The 22,057-nt window shown below is 42.1% G+C and overlaps 2 protein-coding genes across 2 annotated transcripts; one reads left to right on the forward strand and one right to left on the reverse strand.

The window, feature by feature from the left end:
* Positions 1-3,802: 3,802 nt before the first annotated feature.
* ppp1r3b (protein phosphatase 1, regulatory subunit 3B) lies at positions 3,803-5,084 on the reverse strand (the record flags this gene model as incomplete). Its single annotated transcript, XM_079734554.1, has 2 exons — positions 5,032-5,084; positions 3,803-4,703 (listed from the first exon to the last, which is right to left on the reverse strand). Exons 1-2 carry the CDS (start codon positions 5,052-5,054, stop codon positions 3,803-3,805), a joined length of 924 nt encoding a protein of 307 aa, XP_079590680.1. The 5' UTR covers positions 5,055-5,084.
* Positions 5,085-8,914: 3,830 nt separating this feature from the next.
* Positions 8,915-21,153, forward strand: lmbrd2b (LMBR1 domain containing 2b). The gene is made up of 18 exons (XM_079734887.1): positions 8,915-9,050; positions 11,771-11,964; positions 12,131-12,243; positions 12,610-12,708; positions 13,078-13,245; positions 13,723-13,933; positions 14,171-14,245; positions 14,585-14,698; positions 15,342-15,525; positions 16,089-16,270; positions 16,790-16,923; positions 17,002-17,107; positions 17,242-17,339; positions 17,432-17,535; positions 17,637-17,683; positions 17,804-17,924; positions 18,414-18,540; positions 19,072-21,153. Exons 2-18 carry the CDS (start codon positions 11,791-11,793, stop codon positions 19,133-19,135), a joined length of 2,121 nt encoding a protein of 706 aa, XP_079591013.1. The 5' UTR covers positions 8,915-9,050; positions 11,771-11,790; the 3' UTR covers positions 19,136-21,153.
* Positions 21,154-22,057: the final 904 nt, after the last annotated feature.

The following is a 22,057-nucleotide window of genomic DNA, read 5'->3' on the forward strand; positions in this document are numbered from 1 at the left end:
ACAGTTACTGTAAACCTGTAAAGGAAATTGCGCCAGCAAGCCACAGACACGCAAAAATCCGGATGAAGTTATTTTTTCTTTCAGATGACGAAGATGACTACGGAGAGGCACTATCAGATTCACCAAATATTTCGACAGCACAGGTTGGAGAAAGTCCGTTACACAACCAAACTCTCTAAACATTGTGTAAAATAAACAAGAACCATTATCGGAGATTATCAACCTATTGATTATCAATTTGAGTGTCAACAGACAAACAGAAACATTGTAACATATATAAATGTAACGTTTATATATGTTGCTTCTAAAAAATTATGACAATATTGTATATCAAACGTTATTTAATCTATTGTATATTTTGAAAAAAAATTATATTTCAAACCCTCAACATAGCTTTATCGATTTCCATGTTGACCTCCGACAAATCGTAAACCTTGTCTGGATCAGATCAGAGGCTATAAACATGATGTTATCACACAGAATCCCGTACAGACACACAGAGACAGTGTTACAGGACGTTCCTTAGCTCTTATCTCCTTTGGAACAAGTCAGGGAACATAATACACTCTTGTGGCTAGAATGTTCCTTGCCGAATGTTCGGGGTTCAAACCCCCCCCCCCCCCCCCCCCCCCCCCCTATCTATCACTATCTTGTCACTTGTCAACGTCTGCTCAATAGTAAATGGGTTGCCGTTGGGGAGTAATTCCTTGACCTTTTGAGGTCAGGTCTGAGCATGATGCGTTTAAGCCTTCTGAATGCGTGCATACGAAGGCCTTTAAAACCTCCTCAATAACAACTTTACTTAACAACTTAACTCTAACAAGCCAGGGTTGAAACGATGCCACGTAGTTTGTGAGGGCACCAACAGTGCAAAGGTAGACGTATAGAGGTTGCCGTCTGCACGCAGCCCTGTGTTTGAGTCCTGTAGCCCCTGAGGACACGGGGACAGCTTCAGTAAACATGTTTGTGGTCATGCTGAGGAAAATGTGGTTCAATGTCTGTGCCCGCAGTACATTGACAACACGTCTGGGGATGGGAGTCACGCTCTCAATCTTCTGATGGTATTTTTGAATATTTGTTTTATGTGCACCTGTATATGCCGCCTTTTAAATAAACCTGTAATTAGTTATCGCAAAGCTCAATAAAAGTTATATCAAAAAATAATGACATTTTGTGTGATACTGTGTCATCAAGTTTGTAGTTCCAGTTGCGTTAATTATTTACTCTACCCAGTTGTGCGATTGTGCAGGTGCACAAGTAACTAAGAATAGATTGTTTGTACCCTGTTTGGATACTCGCAGTGGAAACGTTCCAGCCTTGCCTGTTGATTCGTGCTGACACAACAGAGCGATCATCGACTGTGGAGAACGGGACATATTTTATCTGGCAGGAATCGCTGATGACCTTCGACCTAGGAAAACAAAGAAAAAGGACAGAAGACCCGAAAATATAAACAACCCCATATATAAAACCGTGTAGACTAGTAGCGCCTCAGTAAAACGATTTGTTGAATGTCTAGTAACCCTATCACAACCATTTTATGTCTAATAGGATGTCAAACTGCATTCGATACAGAACCGCCAAGCCGTTATCCATGCCTTATCATATTATATTACAGTTGCAGCTAGTGCTGTTCTGTTACCATGGTGAATGGATAGCAAGTTTAAGTCCCCAGCTGAACTCTGGGATTTGGTTAAAAAAAAGGCCGTGCGAGACATGGCAACGAGGTGACTTACTTAGATATGTGTTTCCATTCAGCCCTACTGTTCAAGCAATACCATTTCGGCGAAAACACTCTCTTCAAAACCGTTAGTAAAATGGATGACGCATTTTACACAATGCATATCTAGTAGAAAAATTCTGCAAAAGCAAACGTATCGGCACAATCTTTGACTTTGGTTTTCGAAAATGTCTGATATATCTTTGCATCCGTCTCCTATGTATAAATGAGAGAGAAGAGAACCAAATAATGGTAAATAGTGTTTTAATAGAAAGGAACATTAAAAACCCACTTCTCAGAAAGGGTCATTCTGACACTCGGTGCTATGGTTGCCTAGCGGCAGCCTCCCGTACTGGGCGTGGCGCAACTCCCCTGCCTCAGCTACTGTTCAATATTTCACTGCAGATGATGTCATGATACGTGCCAACCCAGCCCCACCAGTCTGCATCAGAGAGGCTCCATCAACCACAGAAACCGAGGGGAATAAGGTGGGGCAGCTAGGCTGAACGATCCATAAGACTTGGCCATTTTACGATGAAAGCATCAGATTTGGTTCATATGTTGGTTTTGATTTAATGAAACATTCAAGATATGGAGCCGCTATGAATTTGGACCCTGGGGGCCATGGCAGCTATTTTTTTAAATGGCTACCAAATACCCGCTAAACAAGATTCAATCAGGTTTCAATGAGTCTTGACGATTGCAAAAACGAGTTGTCTGGTAAGATGAGATGTCAGAAAAACAGACTTCACAGCTTGTTGTCAGAATTCTCCCCTTTACTTTCTCTCAATATGGAATGACAAGAAATCAATACAAGTATAGAAAGGCAGTCCCTTTAACGCTGGCTGGCTCACACCAGGCCTATTTAAGAGGGCTCATTGCAGAGTGATGTTATTATAACAACTACCGCCCATGACAAACCAGATAAGGAATCCTGGTGAAATCGTTATCAGTTTCCCAAAATAGTCTAAATGACTTCCTAGTTTCCAACTGCCCTTTTCTTTCTTAATGACTGCTTTCTTTCAGGTTCTCTTAGGTCTACCTGCGGTATCAAACAAACCGGCCCATCTGTGAGTTTATTTCACCCTTTCTAAATCACTGTGTTCGACAGCAGTACAGTCATAACTAACACGTCAATATAAATTAAAGTAATGGATCACCCAAACAATATAATAATTAAGTTTATTGTACTCTTCAGCAGTTAACATACATAAAGTAACATTAGGCCATCATTATTTAAAATGTAGCCCTTGTTCTCAGGCTTCTAGATAGCTATGATTTCTACTGAACTCCAAAGCACCGCATGCTCAGGTCGTGCGGTGTGCTCCCGCCCGCGGGACAGCAGATAGTCGAGGAGGGAGGCATGAGGTCGAACACCAGTTTTTTCCTTGTTCACTTCCGAGGCCTGGACTGAGCTGATGAGCGGCTGGGATAAGCAGGAACAAAGACTTGGTTGTTCTTCTGACTTCTCATCTGACAGCCTGAACCTATGGTGTGTCCGAGACGTGTTCAACGAAATGCATTTCAACAATGCCTTGGAAAAACACAAGATTATTAACGGAATAAAAGAAAGGCAAAAGCCACAACACAAATGCAAACTCTACAACACAACTGCAAACTCCATAACACAAATTCAAAAGCCACAACACAGGAGACTTTTCAGAAAACAGATGTTGACAATGAAACAGAAGTTTCTTTCACTTGTGCAAGGTTTATCGGCATCATACAATAATGCCAAAAATAAATGCATTACATTTTTATGTGTTGTAAAACTTCTCAAACAGGCAAGAAGTTCACTCTACTACACAATTTATCAGCTCAAATTATTCATTGGACCAGTAGAGTAATAATCATCTTTGCATTGAAATAGTGCCAAATCAAATACTTGATACAACCACAATTATGAAAAATCACATTTTAACATAGCAGCCTCTGTTTAAGGTTCATTTATTAAATAAGGATTTCATTTATTTAAAAAATATTTATTTCACAGGCACTGCTGATAAGCTAATGCGTGTGCGCGTGTGTGTGTGTCAATGTACATTAAAACGTGTGATTCAATCATTCCACTTCAGGAGACGCTCAATAATAAGGCCCAATGTTTTTGTACACATTATAGCCGGGCCAATACGGGAAGAGCCCGTGGGAACACGTGGGGCTTCCGTAGGTGTCAAAGTGGATCCCCAGAAGAGACGAGCGTCGCCTCCCCTGGTGGTGTCGACCGCGTTCATTCTGTGATGACCACACCACCTTGTAGTTATTCCCCTGGTTGCTGTCCCAATGCACACTGCCGCCCCCTTCATAACATATAGCGAACTCAATGCGCTCGTGCGGCACCAGAACATCTGGCAATAGCACCTCAAACGAGAACGTGTCGTGCTCGGTGTCTGGATACGTGCTCATGACGTACGCGCACGTCACGTTAGTGTAGGTTTTCCAGGAGTCAAAGGTGATGCGCACGGTCACAGATTTCTCCAGGGATAGGTTTTTCACTCGGACGGTCCCAGCCAGCGTCTTCTCCTTGAGCATGCAGTGCTCCAGGCAGACGTTGCACCACCCTAGCCGCCGGCGGAACTGCATGTAGTCGGCGGAGGGTTGCGTGAAATCCAACACCAGTTTGTCCTCCTCCTCCTCCTCCTCCACCGCCGAGAGGTGGGCCGAGTTGCTGAACAGCTTCTGAATGTTGATAGGGATCTCAATGGGGTCTTTACTCTCCGAGAATGTCTTGACCCGGGTCAGCGAAAGACCTCTGTGGTCCGCGAAAGACACTGACTTTTTCGTCTTTTTCTCCTTCTTGTTCATGTCGTTGTTGTGCAAAACATCGTTTGAGTCGATATGGTCGAACCCTCTTGATTGGGCAAATGTTAAAGTGGGATTGATGCAAGGCTTGGGGATCTTCCTGTAACCGAGTTCCTCGTTGGACAGGTAATGGGGAAGGACCAGGTCGAACGGCATTTTGGCTTTAACAGGAAAGTTGAGTGCCCTAAATAAATCAAATGAAACAAGCAGGGTCAGCATTGTGTCCATCTTAAATAACGCTGAGTAGCCCTAAAGGCTACATATTTTAACAAACGTGTCACTGTCACAGTGATCTGGCCATACTCCAACCAAACCAGTAACGTTAGCCTAAGATCTGTGCCTATGATCACTGCGTTATCTACCTTATCACAGATAAAGATGAATTAAAACTTTTACAGAATTAGACATTTAGTAACATTATCACATTAAAACAGTTCCTGCGTTTTTAATGGCCCGACTAAATAGGCTAGCCTAGTACATGGATCATCTCGAATCGGTCATTTTAAACTTACCCAAAACCCTGGGTTTGAAACATTTGAGAAGTCGGAGAGTCCTGCAGCAGTTGCAATCCTACTCTTGGATTGATGCAAATTTCTTGAACCTTATTTTGGCGTTAATGCTCATTTCCAATATCGGACTTCACCGCACCGGTCGGTTGCGCAAACCATATGGTTGATAGTTCTGCTTGCAGCCAGGTTGTTTCGCTGGTGTTGCAAAGCTCATGCGTGGTTCACGTGAAGACCTACCCTTAGCCAATCACAGTGAGTCTGGAGTGAGTGCTCGAGGTTGACCCTCCCACCCTGCTAAGAGCGGAGTGAACTCAGGAACAGGCCATACATTTGAAATCCTGGCTGAGTTTGTGTGATGATGATTGCATCAGTACCGCATAAAACAACGTCTTTAAATTAAAAAAATGACTTGTTAGGGCAATTAGAAAACACACAATTCTGAATAACTAAATCTAGCAATGTACCAGTGCTTTTATAGTAGGCCTGTAATAGATCTGATTGATTTTCTTGATTGCAAAACCGATCCAAGTTTAAGTGAAATTTAAAATATATCCATTGTGATCGATTCAATGATCTTACAGCTGTAGAAAGACCGTGTTATCAGTGTTTTGTTTTTAAACTGTTGCATTGCATTTATACCAAACCAATAAGGCAAGACCTACACGTAGTTTCATCAGAGTTGCATAAGAGCAGGGGCGTAGGAATGAGTTTAACATTGGGGGGGACACATATCGGAAAGCTTAAAGATCCGTTAATGGTTTGAACAGAAATATGTCATAAATTAACTACACTGAAAAAATTCACAAATATATTTTATTCTACTATAAAGATACATTTGTAAATGTAAAGGAAAACACATTTTGAATGGCAGTAATGAACTGATAAATATCAATTCAATTCTTTAATTGCACGCTCAATCATCCAGTTTTTTAGAATAAGAAGCGGTGACAAGACCGTGTGGTGCGTTTTTAAAATAAAACAAAATATCTTTCTCCCCCTGGTATAATTTTTAGGTGGGACAGATGCGCCTGTCTCCAATATTGGAGGGGACACGTCCCCTCCGTCCCCCCTGGTTCCTACGCCCTTGCATAAGAGTACTCAAAAAAAGAGTCTGTTTGCAACGACACTTGTCTTTATTTTGCAGAATCCAATAACCATATTTGGAACCCTATTATAAATCCTAATACGTACTTATACGTATGGCAATAATGGATGATTATTGATGGACTGAACAAAACACGCCTACACCGCCAAGATCTGCTCCATCACGATGTCATTATTACATCAGTTAGTAGTTGTTGAATTTCTTGGTGCAAAACCATACATAACCCATTAACCAATAACACATTGGAATGTTGAAACAATGTTTCTTTTTTTATATAGTTTAAGAATATATACAATTGGTCAATAGTAGTATATTGTCATAGTTAAATTGAAGAATGACAACTAAGAATGTTAATAATTATTCAAATGTATAATGTGCATAAATCAACACATGTAAAATGTGCAAAATGCAATTCATTCATTCATTCCTATGCAGTATAACTGAAGATAAACTTATTTTTTAAGGTCTAAAGTGCATACCTTCAAAATCTAAAATAAATACAAAATTATCAATGGGTCTTAAGTCAGATGCAATCCAGGTCATCTTTTTAACTTCCACTTTAAATCTTTAAATAGGTACAGCAAAAATGTAAGCTTGAGCGGTATACCTGCAAATTGTTTGGGTATGAGTTACAACATAGTTTACCAGAGTAAATGTGGTATTCTTCCAGTATTACAGGAAGCTAATATTAGTAAAGTGGATAAATAATAAATATGACCATTGTGCAACATCAAGGGGACAAGCAAACATTATTTTGAGACCATTAAGTCCTTTTTAAACTGAAAATCATGAATCCTCATCCCATCCTTTTGAGCTGGTGGCATAAATGTTTGGACTTATAGTTTGGGTTTCATTGTTGGAGCATTGTATTGAATGCATATGTAAACGATGCACACAATAAAATAAGGGTTGAACATCCCAAAGTGACATCACAATGACCACCCCTTTTAGGGGAGCCATAGACATGTATTTATTAAATACATATTATGTAAATTATGACTGGTGAATTTGTTTTCATTAACAGATGTAAAGGGTACATGAAAGGTTATTGTTCATTAGGGCAACATACTTAATAGTATCCAAGTTTTTCATTAGGCCAACTAAAATGCATGAATGCCAAATAGGCTACATATCGCATCAGCAAACATATAGGAGTTTTTCATGTGGCCATAAGTGTTTCTTCAGGTCATTCATGTTGAGTCCATTCTGTCCAAAAAGTTATGACATATCCTGGAAGTTTTTCGGCAGGCCGATAAATATCTGAGTAGGGAGAATATTTTATGTCGTCTTGCAATAAAGTGGTGTGTACACAGCCTTACCCAAAGTGGCCTAATCAAATGTGGAGGCGGTGGGAAGGTTGTCCCATTAGGTAAGAGGGGTTCGGTCAGGTTGTATTTGCTCATAGTTTATATTTGGGAATAGTCAAAGTCCATGATCCTTCGTCAATTTCCCGTTATCTGATATAGGCTAAGTGACAGTGCAAGTCACTTAGCCTATCGACATCATTGCAAATGAGGGTCACCCCTCAATTGATCTTTCGAGTGTAAATAAAGGTTTAATAAATAAATAAAATAAGTATTAGATGGAATTCATGAAGACATATTTTTTTTATTCTTTATTTTATGTCTTGCGACACGTCATTTTTAAAATCAGAATAACAATAATAATAATAATTATTATTTATATTGAGTGTAGGCGTATAAATGGAATTTATACAGCACATTTTTAAATAATCTATTTAAAATACTCATTAAAGTCTCTTTTGAATCTGCTGTTGGGAGGAGCACACTTGGATAAATTATTTAACAGACTAATTTAAGGAGTAGGAAAGAAAAAGTGTGCATGCTACAATGTAATTTTATAGAATACATGCCAAGATAGGCCTACACAAGTAAACAACTGTCAAATACATTGAAGACATTGAAGATTTTTTTTTTTTTCTAAATTGGTTTAAGGGAAAGGGATCTTTCCACCATGATTATAGTCTCCGATCATTTGGGGTCGAAGTGACTATCCTCCACGCTTGAAGATTGAAATAATGAAACGCATAAGCTATTGGGGAAAATATGAAGCAGGCGCTCAGTCCATATGAAGCCATGCTGGCTGATCACACGCACACCTGGTGGCATAATATCACCCCTTTAATGAATTAATCTAATAGTGTATACACACACACACGCACACACACACACACACACACACACATACACACACACACACACACACACACACACACACACACACACACACACACACACACACACACACACTCATTAAGCTCATCAGTGATCGCCCACAACTGAATCTTTCACCGTGATTGAGTCACGGACCCCGCCCTCAGGTCATGGACCCGACAACATACGAGGAGCAGTAGGTTCACTGCTGAATGTGATAAAGCATTACCCGGCTGTTCATCCTACCACCAGCAGAGGGCAGTTTAGTCTCTTCAGGAGGAGACAGAGGCACACAACCAAGAGGGTCATCGCTCCTGTTGGACTAGTGTGGAACAACATAATTAAATACATAATTGAACTTTTAAATTTAGAATTATCCCGACAGAGCAGCCTCTACTGATTAAAGTAGAATTCGACTTTAGAAATTGTCTCAACACCAATGGAGGTCAAGGCTTTGAAGGGATGGCGTACATTGAATTTCATAATTATACTCGACCACATACTCCAAGAATATCCCTACAATTTGTAAACTAATAAATCTGCGGCGTCTCCTTTAAAGCCCGATACGTCTTCGACGCGCATGCGTCGTGCATATTACGCTTCCTGCATTTTTCTTGGCTTTGGGAGCTAGGATGTGACCGATAGCTTCACAGAAATTACATGCGTTGTTATTCTGTAACAGAACCAGTGGATATACCCTGTCTGTCCACCATTGTTACATTCAACTTCTCTTTCCACTGAAGGTGAGATCGTAGTCACATTATCAGTGAATCCTCTATCCTGGTATTAAGTTATAACGTTAGCTGTTATGTTGTTATCAGGGCGTAGACTGAAGACGTGGAACATGCAATAACCATGACTGAATAAAAAGCATGTTTTATTTAATTATATCCCCGGCAATAATCCAGTCCAGTGTTGATTCACAGCTTCGTAATGTATGGTCTGTTCTTTTCGCTACCTCAAAGAGAAGCCACATCAGCTCATAATCATAATACAATACAAACAATACACACAATGGCTGTCATTGTTCATAATGTCAAGGATTCCTTCTATCCTTTGGTGTCGTTATATGGTAACATGATATTGTAATAATCCGCCATCCGAACATGGAGTGCTACATCCCAGGTGGTGCATACATAACAGCAGCGTTTAATGTGAGGAGAACCGATGAGTACCTGAACAGGTGTTGCGATGAAAAGTGTGACGCCTTCAATCACGTGATCCAATCGTTTTTTTCTGGAAATTCAAGTTCCTTGCTACGTTGCATTCATACCACTGGTAATGGGTTAATGACAACCGTGTGTGTGTGTGTGTGTCTGTGTGTGTGTGTGTGTGTGTGTGTGTGTGTGTGTGTGAGAACGAGCATATGACTAGGTCACGATTATCAGCAAGGCAGTCGACAGTATGGATAACTTGGTCATCGCGATTCGTGTGTCCTTACTGTCAAATAATGTCTATTGAATGTATCTATATTTTTGTTGATCTCTATGTCAGATTTTGAGAAATTATACAGCTAAACACCATACTATTATATTTATGACTGAGTTCATCCAACATTCGTATGATTGTTTGTTATTTCTGTTCACTTAAAATCTGTGTTATTAGCGTATACTTGTTGTCTTTGCTTCAAGACTCCTTGCCTCTGTTGTATTTCTACCCTGACTCACAATTGAATCATGTGTACTTAATCTTCGGCTAATTCCCCCTTAAGGGAGGGTTGTCAACCTAGTTTGACAGATGATGAAATTTTCTCTTTTTCTTTTTCTTTTCCTTGTTCGCAGCGATACAAAACCACTAAGGGTATCTGTTCTGGTTGGGGAAAGTACAACACTCTATTTCTAACAAGGAAAGAGATCAGGAAACCGCAAAATAAAGTTTAGGACTTTTATTTAGAACTGTAACAAGGTAAAACAAAAGCCGAGCTGGTCTGCGGAACACCTGGGCTTTTGTATTACTTTGTTTAAGTTCTTAAGGTCTTGAACTTTATTCTGTGGCTTCCTGTTCTCTTTCCTTGTTTAAGTGTTGTTCTTTCCACAACATTCCATTTCCCACCCAAACTCCGAAAGCCAATGGAAACTGTTATTAACTGTTCTGATCAACAGAAGTTGCATTATTAATATGATAGTGCCCTATTTTAGTAGGCTGCAGTTTTTTTTTTCCATGTAGTATAATTGTTAATAATGGATATAGTAACTAGACAGAAATAAGTTTATTATTTTCAGGCCTATAGAGTGGCGAAGTCACGCCCCTTCCGGTAGAGCCCATGGGACCTATGTGATCGAAAAAATATGAATGGGTTTCAATGGAGAGAAAGTAATTATTTTTTGGTCCCAGTCTATATATGCCCTGGATTACACATATGTTGTTTGTGGATTTAAATGATAATTTTTCATGCAAAGAAAACTAAACATTTTCATGAAGAAGTTTGATAATGTTAGGTTTTTTCCAAGGGGAGGATAAAAGCATTGAAAGAGGTGAAAACCATTATAAGTCTAATATGTGGAGAGTTTGTTATGCCGATGGGGAGATTGTCGGTCTTGTCCACGCCAGTCGCAGGGAGAGTGACGGCACATACGAGACATGGAGTCTTTCTCATTGTGTTTTCTCTACAGCCTTTAATTGAACAATTGCACAATAAACTGTCAAACTCTTGGCATGAAAAATTATCATTTAAATCCACAAACAACATATGTGTAATCCAGGGCATATAAAGACTGGGACCAGAAAATAATTACTTTCTCTCCATTGAAACCCATTCATATTTTTCGATCTCATAGGTCCCATGGGCTCTACCGGAAGGGGCGTGACTTCGCCACTCTATATGAATGCTTACTTATTATTACTATCAGTGTTTCGACCAGCACTGTATGGTTAAGGCCCCGCCTTTACTACCAATGTATAATTATTATACATTGGTATTATTATACAATTATAATAATAATAATTTTTTAATTATTATGCATTAACAAAGTACAAACCTCTCGTAGGGTAAGGAAACATACTTCCATCAGGTACAAAGAATTAAGATAAATAATGCAGTGGTAATACTGTTCACAACAATAGTGCCATAAAGCTCTGATAATGACATGCTATTGTATTGGTGTTGTATTGTTTTTATATTGGTATCTAGTCATGTTTGTACGTGTGTTGCACATATTCCGATTGTTTTACTACGGTTAAAGGTGCCGTAGGTTGTAAAAATAGAAGGAGCTACAATGGATTCCCCAAACCAATCAGGAAAATAACCCCTGATTGGTCAGAAATAAACTGGGAGAATTCTATAATCAAAAGTAGCCTCATACAGTGGCAGGCGCAGTCAACTAGAAAACAGATATTTTCACAGCACATTTCACACACTTACAGCCGACCACAAACATCAAGAAGTGACACTGAAAGTAAAGCTCTTGAATCTCGCCTACAGCCGCTGTAAGTCCTTTATGCACATCACGTGTGTGTGTTGCAGGTGACCTGAGCAGCGTCAGGATGAGCGGGGCGGCGCTGGGCTTGGAGATCGTGGTGGTGTTCTTCCTGGCCCTCTTCCTGCTCCACCGCTACGGAGACTTCCGGAAGCAGCAGCGCATGGTGCTGTTTGGCACCCTGCTGGCCTGGTACCTCTGCTTCCTCATCGTGTTCATCCTGCCGCTGGACGTCACCACGGTCAGCGCACACACACACACGCACACACACACACACAGCTTTAGTGGCATCATTATCCTCCATATATAGATATCTTACATAAATCGTCTCTAATCTTCTGTGTGTGTGTGTGTGTGTCTGTGTGTGTGTGTGTGTGTGTGTGTGTGTGTGTGTGTGTGTGATACAGACTATCTACAGACAGTGTAAGTTGGACCACGAGAAGCATGCAGCTATCGCAACAGTCGGCCCACTTCCGTCCAATCAGACAACGGCAAACTCTACGGGCCCGCCCACTGTAAGGTAAGCTGGTGTCCCTTATTAAAGCTTGAATTGGCAATCCAATTTTAAAATTTGTTTTTGCCATATTTGTGGAAATTGTCTTTACTGACAGCATGAGAAATGAGAAGAAATCTCTCATTCCACCGGTGTTCACGTGCACTCCTCTCTCTCAACTGTAACCGGTGTTCACGTGCACTCCTCTCTCTCAACTGAAACCGGTGTTCACGTGCACTCCTCTCTCTCAACTGTAACCGGTGTTCACATGCACTCCTCTCTCTCAACTGTTACCGGTGTTCACGTGCACTCCTCTCTCTCAACTGTAACCGGTGTTCACGTGCACCCCTCTCTCTCAACTGTAACCGGTGTTCACGTGCACTCCTCCCACAGCGTCCCCAAGCCGTGCTACCAGCCCTGGAGCTACGTCCCTGACGGAGTCATGCCTGTGTTCTGGAGGGTGGTGTACTGGACCTCTCAGTGTCTCACATGGTCAGTGCTGTGGTAGTATCATAGTATAATGGTAGAAATACTATCGCGAGTAATAGTATAGTATTACCCCCTTTTCCTATGTATGCTTTCATTTCTCTCACTTAGGATGAGTGCGTAATTGTAAATAGTATATGTTAAAGCATTGAGAAATTGCCACTATGTATTTACTTTTTAGTCAACAAGGAGACATTTTTGTACAGAGTGAAACATCGGGGATTCAGACACATGTCATTAAGGAGCAGATGGGGTTTAGGGGCATCTTGCTCCAGCATGCCTTACAGGTAGACCAGATGCTGCGACTGGGGTTAAAACCCCAGACTAGACTTTCCTGTCTCCAATCAGGACTTTTATTTTGAAACGCCCCTGCAGGCTGCTGCTGCCGTTCATGCAGTCGTACGCCCGCTCCGGCGGCTTCTCCATCGGGGGCAAGGTGAAGACGGCGCTCATCGAGAACGCCATCTACTACGGCACCTACCTGCTCATCTTCGGCTCGCTGCTCATCTACGTGGCCGTGCACCCCGAGTGGCACCTCTCCTGGTGAGAGATGCGCATGCACACGCACACAGACACACACACACACACACACACACACACACACAGGCGTGTTTGGTTAAAAACTCTGGGGGGACACGCCAACTTGTGACGTCACTAACGGATACGTTTGTCAAAGTTTTTTAATGGCTAATCAATCGTAGGCCTGGTAGTAAAATGTTGGCCCTTTTTAAATGACATAATAGGATCATTTTAAATAAATAGAATATATTAATATTTATAGTTAGAACTTTAAATACAAGTAGCAACTGGTCCATACTGAACATACAGTCAAATAGATAATCAAAATAAATGTATATTGCATTGCAGGATTAAAAGAGGAATAAATCTTTTTCGGTTGTCGCACTTGAATTTAAATATAAATCAATTGTGGTGAGTTGCCACCAATTGCCTTCCAGTCAATGCATCAGGATGCCGTGTAGCAGTTTTTCCTACCTCACACTCCCGTCCATTCCGGTCCAGGTACGAGCTGCAGACCATCGGCATCACGGCCGCCAACACCTGGGGGCTCTTCCTGCTGGTGCTGTTGCTAGGCTACGGGCTGGTGGAGATCCCGCGCTCCTACTGGAACGCGTCGCGCCGCGGCCACCTGCTGGTCAAGACCTACTTCAAGGCGGCCAAGCTGATGACGGAGAAGGCGGACGCCGAGGAGAACCTGGAGGACGTGATGGAGGTCAGGGGGAGGAGCCCGTGACGGGGGGATAGTTAAGGTGTTGGGGTCACAGCCTAAGGTCATAGGTGATAGGGTCATAGTCTACATGTATATCTAAGTATTTGATGTTAGTAACAATCACTAAACAGTGATTTCATTCCAAACACTGCTGATATACCTGTAGGCCTCCTGCTTATGACCTACCCTATGACAAACAACCTGTGGAAGTTAATCTTTATTTCTGTGTAATTGCTACAGGAAGTGCGAAAAGTCAGCGAAACAATCAAGTACAACCACCAACTCAGGAAGTACATCGATACCATTCTAAGAAAAGTGAGTATTCTAAAAACTTGGACAATATCAGCCCAATTTTACACGCACACTAATAAAGCGCTCCTTATCAGATTAAGATCAGCTTCAGTTTCCATGAAAATTCTGAAAAGTCTTGGAAAGACCTGAGATCAATCTGACCCATTCGATCCATCTCCAGAGTGGCCGGTTTACGGCCCTGTCACTCAGAGAACAACTTTAATCTGATAAATCAGCCTTAAATAAACCCAAAGCGTGCATTCAAACGTACTCTCTGCGTCTAGCCAACCCAGTGTGCCTTGACCGTAACTCTCAGCGGCGTGCATGTGAAGCGGAGCTGGACTGACGTGATGTGGTTCACAGTGTCCAGTGGTCTACCAAGAGAAGATGGGCAGAAACATGGACGACTACGAGGACTTTGACGACAAGCAGAACACCTACCCCACGGAGAAGAACCTGGTGAAGCTGCACAAACAGGTGGGGACCAGAGAGGACGCCGCCTGGAGGTCAAAACACAAGAGAACCAGTTCATAGTGTACATGTGGTGGTGACAAGTTCAACCCTCCAGACTATCGTTTTACCCAGGAGCCCCGGTGCCTCCAACCTTTAAAGTCTTGGAGAACCAGCAAAGAAATTCAGGAGAAACACGTTTGCAAGCACCGAATACCGTCTTATTGTTCTTAAAATTATTTGAACGCTTCAACAGTTGCTTGATGTAGATATGTGCACCTGACGTCAAGAGAACAGCTGCCGCTGACACCTCCAGGATTCAATCTATATTTGTACAGCTGGTGACTGGCGAGTTTGACTTTATTGTTCAAATAATTACCATACACATGGTCGCAGTCTGGAGGGTTGTGTGAGTCTATTCATAGCCTGTATATGTATTATATTCTCCTTCCCCAACATGCACACACATGATCATCCAAGATTCTAAGATAGATATCTTTATATCTATCTTATATCCATCGTCTCTCATCTTCTTCATCGTTGCATAGAATCCTAATTCTTTTGTCTGTCCGTCTGTCTGTCTGTCTGTCTGTCTGTCTGTCTGTCTGCCTGCCTGCCTGCCTGCCTGCCTGCCTGTGTGTGTGTCTCTCCGTGTGTTCGTCCCTCCCAGGTCATCTACGCGGTGCAGAGACACAACCGGACGCGGGTCCAGTGGCAGATGCTGCTGCAGCAGGCCATCCACCTGGAGGACGTGGCCCGCAACGAGAGCAGCTCGGCCCACCAGTTCTCCCACAGCTTCCCCTCCACCAAGCCCCCCGGTTGGGTCAGCCGATACTTGTACACGCCGACCGTAGGTCAGTCGGCCAATCGAGGCAGAGAGCAACCTGTGACATGACGCAGTGGTACACGCCCACCGTGATCAGTCGGCCAATCGGAAGCAGAGAGCACCCGTGACATGATGCAGTTTTTTAGAAAAAAACGAAAGAATCACAAAAGTGTAATGTTTTGGTTTATTCACAGTACAGAGCCCATATTTGACCACCAGGTGTGTCGGTGGTTAGCCATTCCGAGCCATTTCAAAATATAGCCATTCGTGACATCACAAGGAGGGGTGTCCGTCCAGGAGTTAATCTATACTTTGTACGTCTCTGTGCCGGCACTCTTTATACTATTTCAACCTTACAACTTACTTGTAGTGTCGCTTTGGTTGCAAGCGCTTCTGTTAAAAGGCAGTCAATTAAGAGGATGCATTATTTCACACATTAATTCCTTTTTTCTAAACAAGTAAATTCTTTGTCAAAACTTCAGTTGGATCGAGGCCTCAAAAAGAAGAAATCTTTCCATTCAAACCAAACCCCCCCCACACCACTGGCCACCTGGTGTTTCTAACCCGTGTCCGTGTGTCCGTCTGTCCCAGAGTGGTACTGGGAGTGTCTGCTGAAGCAGTGGTTTTACCGGCTGCTGTCAGTGGTCCTGACCCTGTTCTCCGTGTCGGTGGTGTGGTCCGAGTGCACCTTCTTCAGCACGCGGCCCGTCCTCTCGCTGTTCGCCTTCTTCATCCAGCTGGCCGAGAGGGACTACAACTACCTGTACATCGAGGTACGTCCCCCGGACACGCCTCTCCCAACCCTGACCCTAACCCAACACACTGGAGCGTCCCCTTACTGCAGGGACTGGGGACTCCCAGCCACGGCTCTGGGTTTGATATCCCCGATGTCTTTAGTCCGGTCATTCTGGAGCATTCTGGTCCTTCCTGAACTAACCTAACCGGTAAATGAAGCGCCCTGTCTCGGCTGGTCCCCTCTGTTTAGGCTTTCACTGTCTCCATTTGCTACAATTTGATTAGATTGGTGTTGCTGCTTGACTCACATTACCTGGTAACCCAAAACAGTCTGAAACAGCCAGGTAACTTGGGTATTTGGTTCTGTAATCCTTATAATTAGTAAGACTGAATCACAAGAATGGTTTCTGTGGACTAAAGATCATCCATTTATTCATTACTGTGCCAGTTCGGTGAATTGAACCTACTATAAATCAAGTCTGTTGCTATTATATCGATGAACTTATTCATTTAAATCATTAATTACAAATGCTTGAATTGTTCTACCTGTCCACCAGATGGCGTGCTTCCTCACCATCTTCTTCCTGTGCACGTGTGTCTACTCCACCGTGTTCCGCATCCGAGTGTTCAACTACTACTACTTCGCCTCGCACCACCAGACGGATGCCTACAGCCTGCAGTTCAGTGGCATGTGAGTGTCCAGACGGGACGTATCGTCCACACGTAACGTTCCTCGTCCCGTGGTCTGACACCATGGCCTCCCGTACAGGTTGTTCTGCCGGCTGACTCCGCCCCTCTGCCTGAACTTCCTGGGTCTGATCCACATGGACAAGGCCATCTCCCAGCAGCAGAAGTTGCAGACGGCCTACACATCCGTAACTCCCACTGAACACATTGATTCTGACTATGCATATTGTTTACTGTCCATTTATTTAAGCCTTTCATATCCGTTTTTTTGATGTTCCACATCCAAAACAACCTAACTAACTGGTTTTGCTTTGCTCTCCAGATCATGGGCTCTATGAAGGTGCTGTCTTTCATCGCCAACGGCTTCTACATCTACTACCCCATGCTGATAGTCATCCTCTGCATCGCCACGTACTTCAGGTGAGGTCCACCCTTCCGACGGATGTACTGGAAACACTTGGTTCCCTTTGCTTTGTTTTCCAAGTGTTCACACACTGCGCCCTGTTCCTCAGCCTCGGCACGCGCTGCCTCAACCTGATGGGCTTCCAGCAGTTCATGGGAGACAACGAGTTGACCTCTGATCTCATTGACGAGGGCAAGGAGCTGATCCGACGAGGCAAGGCGCCACAAGTCAACGCATGTGTTTCAAAAACATTAAAAAGAATGTATGTGCTTGCCGTTGCACTTTCTTACTGGTTATTGCAATCTTTTGGACAGAAAAAAGAAAACGACAAAGGACGGAGGATGGAGAGAACAGACGAAGAGTGAGTATTATGTTTGTTCCAAACATTATTATCATAGTTAAGAGAGGCAGATATGGATGCAAAATATTGCTTGAAAAAGCAACAACAAAAAAAAAAGCTCATGCTACCGTGTCTTGCCAGGAGTGGAAGGAGCGCTACGGCAACCAGAGGGACGACTACTCAGCCCGCAACAGAAGTACAAACTCGGAGATGAAGGAGACCAGCTACTCGGACACGGCCGCTCCTGTCCCCACTAACAGACGTAAGCCCAGCCGTCCCACCTCCTGCTAGGGGCCCCGCTTCACTGCCCAAGTACAGATGGCAAAGACGTGTCCGATTTCACTTTTATTAGTACATCCCTTAAACCCAGAGACCTTCTCAAAGGGGTACATCTTGTACTGCTTTTTTTTCTTTCAATTTTGCTGCTGTAACATCCTTTAAAATCTGGGATAAATATACTGCTATGTTATTATAAGATAATACCCCCTTATCCTAGGCTATTTGCTTTTGTAAAAATTGAAGTACATCCACTTGTTTCTGTATATTGGACTTCCAAGATCCTAAAAAGAGCAGAGATAGTTCCCTAACTTTGATTTGATATAAAACTTCACAATAGTTTTAATGTCACTTTGCCCTCGCACTTCTCAAGTATTGTTTGCAATCATGTGTCAGAGTATTAAAAAAAAAAGAAGGTGTTTTCCCATTGGTTGTAAAAGGTCATTTGGTATTTGTGCGGTTTCTTTTGCGACAGAGGCCAAATACTCGCGGGCAGGCAGTCGGTCGGGGAGGGACAGCGTGGAGCTCCTTCAGGACGCAGAGCCACTAGACTTCAACGCTGATACGCTCACAGACGACCCACTGGATGCCAACTCCACCAGGTACACAACATCTATACCATATCAGTATGAATAGTACTATTACTAGTCCTTAAGCCGACGCTTTTTAACCAAGGTGACCAATTGTGAACAATGGATTGTTCAAGGTAACCAATTAGGAGACAATAGTGTCGTACCGAAATGCGTGATTTCCGCGGTTGACCTATAATCACGGTTGTGTCATGAAGCCATCATGTTCCGCATTAATCATTCACACCTCAAAGGGGCAGCCACCAGAGACACGGCTGGGCACTGCACACAACGCACCATAGGGAATCCCGTCTGTGTTTAAGCAAAACGGAGTCTGACAGCAGGCTACCTGCAAGGACTTTCAGCTTGGAACGTGTGTTGAAAATCACAATCATCATCATGATCGTTGTCCCAGTTTGTGATCACCATCACCGTCTGATGATTAAAGAGAGACATTGATTGTCTGTACCTTCTTTCCTCTCTCTCTCTCTCTCTCCGGATGATATGAGAGAGACATTGACTTTGTATTTACCTTCTCTCCTTTCTCTCTTTCTCTCTTTCCAGGCCCGCCGGGGGAAGGTACCTGTCCATGTCCTCCTCTCGCAGTCGGATCTTTGATGATGTCTGATTGGACGACTGACAGGAAGAGGTTAGAGGGACAGGATGTGCATGCCTATCTTAAGCATCCTGCAACAGGAAGGAGAAACCAACATGCATTACACGGCAAGGATTAACTGAAATGTGCAATTCTTTAAAAGTAACCTTACGATGAATTCCCTTGAGTTGCTGCTCTGGTGAAAGCTGCTACGAACAAACAAACAATAAAAAATGATTTAATGACACACACACACACACACACACACACACACACACACACACACACACACACACACACACACACACACACACACACCTGCAGCTGCATGGCTTAAGTTACACCCTCTGTTACAACTGCTGTTACTAGTATTGTACAGTAACGTAAGACTCTTGTATGAAACTATTGCTGTGTGGCTTACTATTGGCCACTCCTTACAGGATTAGTTCTCCATTCTACTGAAGCCAGTTATTTAAAGAAACTGATGGCACCACCACCAAGAATTGGCTTTTTCGGTTGTTGCTGTTGTTTTTGTTGCTAGGGGGCTGAATCAAAACGTTTGTTGGTTGGTTTAATTTTTTTTCAGTGTACCAGTTAACGGTATTTTTGTTTTGCATCTAATAACAAGGTTAAGATGACGCAAATCACTTTTTATTGGCATGGTGGCTCAAATAGATTAGACTGATGTCCATCCTTGCAACTAGAATAATGTTACTGTAAACTTATTTTATCATTATTTTTCTTAGTTTTATGTGATTTTTTTGTTTTGTTTTGTTTGTTAATTCATCTAATGCTGTCCAGAAAACATGGAGATGGTTCCTTGAAGTACACATTTAAAATAGGCAAAGGCGTTGATAATAAGATGTGTTTTCCCATATACCATGGGAAACGTTTTAATTCACCGCCACAGCCAGAAACCATTTGCTTGACACACCAAGTAAGTGCCGGTTCAAAGGTGCTCTGCTAATCGAATCCCTCCGTCATTTATTCCATAACTAGGCTGAAAAAGGATGCACTAACGATTTGTTGTTGATCACAGTTGAAATATTGTCACTAATGTTGAAAAGTCTATCTTTGTTCTTCGTAGTCGCAAACTTTGCCTGGATTAAATAGTTCAGCAAGTAAAACCTCTCTGAAATGTTGCCCTATGTCTTGTTGTTGCTGGTTTTATATTTAAACAAAAAAAGTCAGTTTTGGGATTCGGGTCATGAAGTAAGGTGGCCAGTGGTGTGAGCTTGGGTCGTTTTTGTTAACTTTATTTAACGTAGACAAACAATTTGTGTAACTATGTCCATTTGTGCCATGTTTGCCTTTCCCCTCTATGGTTTTATTTGTGATGACAACCGTTGGAGCAAGATTTAATTAACATACAAATATATCTTCCTACAAGTATAATATATAAGCATGTACAGCTAACATTGATGTGGTTATACATTCAAGGCATTCTACTAAAATACATGTCGCTCAAAGATAAAGACTGTCACACTGGAATTCACTGTATACACTGAGTGTGTAAATACCTTGTTTTGTGCTGGAGTCCAGATTTCCCCTCTTGGTCTGTCCCTTTTGCGTCACACATACCGTACTTTCTTGTATATATGGTCTTATGGTCTGATTATATACATGTTTTTGTATTATATTATGCACCTACAAATCCCAACTGTGACTTAGTATTTATTATGTTTTGCTTTTCCTATTAATACCTGATTTATGTTGCTGTTGTTCAAGCAATCGGGTACCAAATGTTAAATTATTCATTTATTTCCAATTCTGAATATGTAAAAAAACTTAAACAAGGACACTACAAATGGTAAATGTTATACTGTGTTGGGATACTGAATCTACTGAATTGAGATTGTATGTGCGGATGATTTTGATAATGAAGGTTTTTATCTTGAATGTAAGTAGTTATATATAAATCTTGCATCTCGATATTTGAGCACTTTTTGTGAACATAACAATATCGCCAAATCCTTATTCTGGATTTTAGGGCAGTAGAGATAAATATAATGTAATGCCGTCTGGTTTCCAGTCGTAATTAAATAAAAACACATTCAATCATACATTTTTGTTGTCTGCATATTTTTTCCGATATATTTAAAGTATCCACATCAGAATCTATAAAATTACCTAGATTTCATTTGTAACAGTTGAGTAGGACAAACTTAGCAGCCTACCATTTATTTATTTGTTAATCAACAACACCTGTTTGTGTGGCTTCGATCAAAGTCCTACTGGGCTTGTCTACATTTTCTGGTTTAACATTATCAATCTCTATCAACAGACTGTTTGGCAAGGTAAACATTTGTACAACTTACAGAGCAAAACATAATCGTTATTAAAAGCAATATTTCTAGAGAAGGGGAAACTCACTTCAACGGTCCCCGAAGTCGGCCAGGGGGCTGGGCTATCGACGGTGAGTTGATTGGCAGCTGATTGCCTCTTTAATTGACTGGTCCTCCCTCTCATAGCCCCCTGTGCGAGAGGATCAAGCTGCCAATCAGAAGAGAGATCACGGCATCTCCATGGTAACCGTACACCAGCAGCTACTAGCAGACACCTGTTGCTGTTTTTAGCTTCCGGAAGAACTTTTAATTTGTAATTCCTAAACATTACAGGTAAGTCGAAGCTGCTTGATGAGATGCGACGGCCAGTTATTTGGTCTTGATCAAACTATTGCTTTCGATAAAAGTATAAAACCATAACTCTTCCTAAGGTCGCTGCTGCTTCCTGGTTCCTCCCATCATTAACCACCAAAGCCGATCCCCGAGTTAGTTACATATTTTACATTATTACTATTTTAAAATACTACCGATTTTATGCATTTAGAGTTGTAGTTTATACATTTTTTCACTCGTTTATTTGACTAAATTATTTGTGATGCTTATTGTATTCTAGTCCTGCGCATCGACCGAGGGCAATCGCGCCGTGGAGCCGACTGCGCGTCCATCGTCT

The sequence above is a fragment of the Pollachius pollachius genome (genome assembly GCF_949987615.1).
Source record: "Pollachius pollachius genome assembly, chromosome: 4".
Taxonomy (NCBI): domain Eukaryota; kingdom Metazoa; phylum Chordata; class Actinopteri; order Gadiformes; family Gadidae; genus Pollachius; species Pollachius pollachius.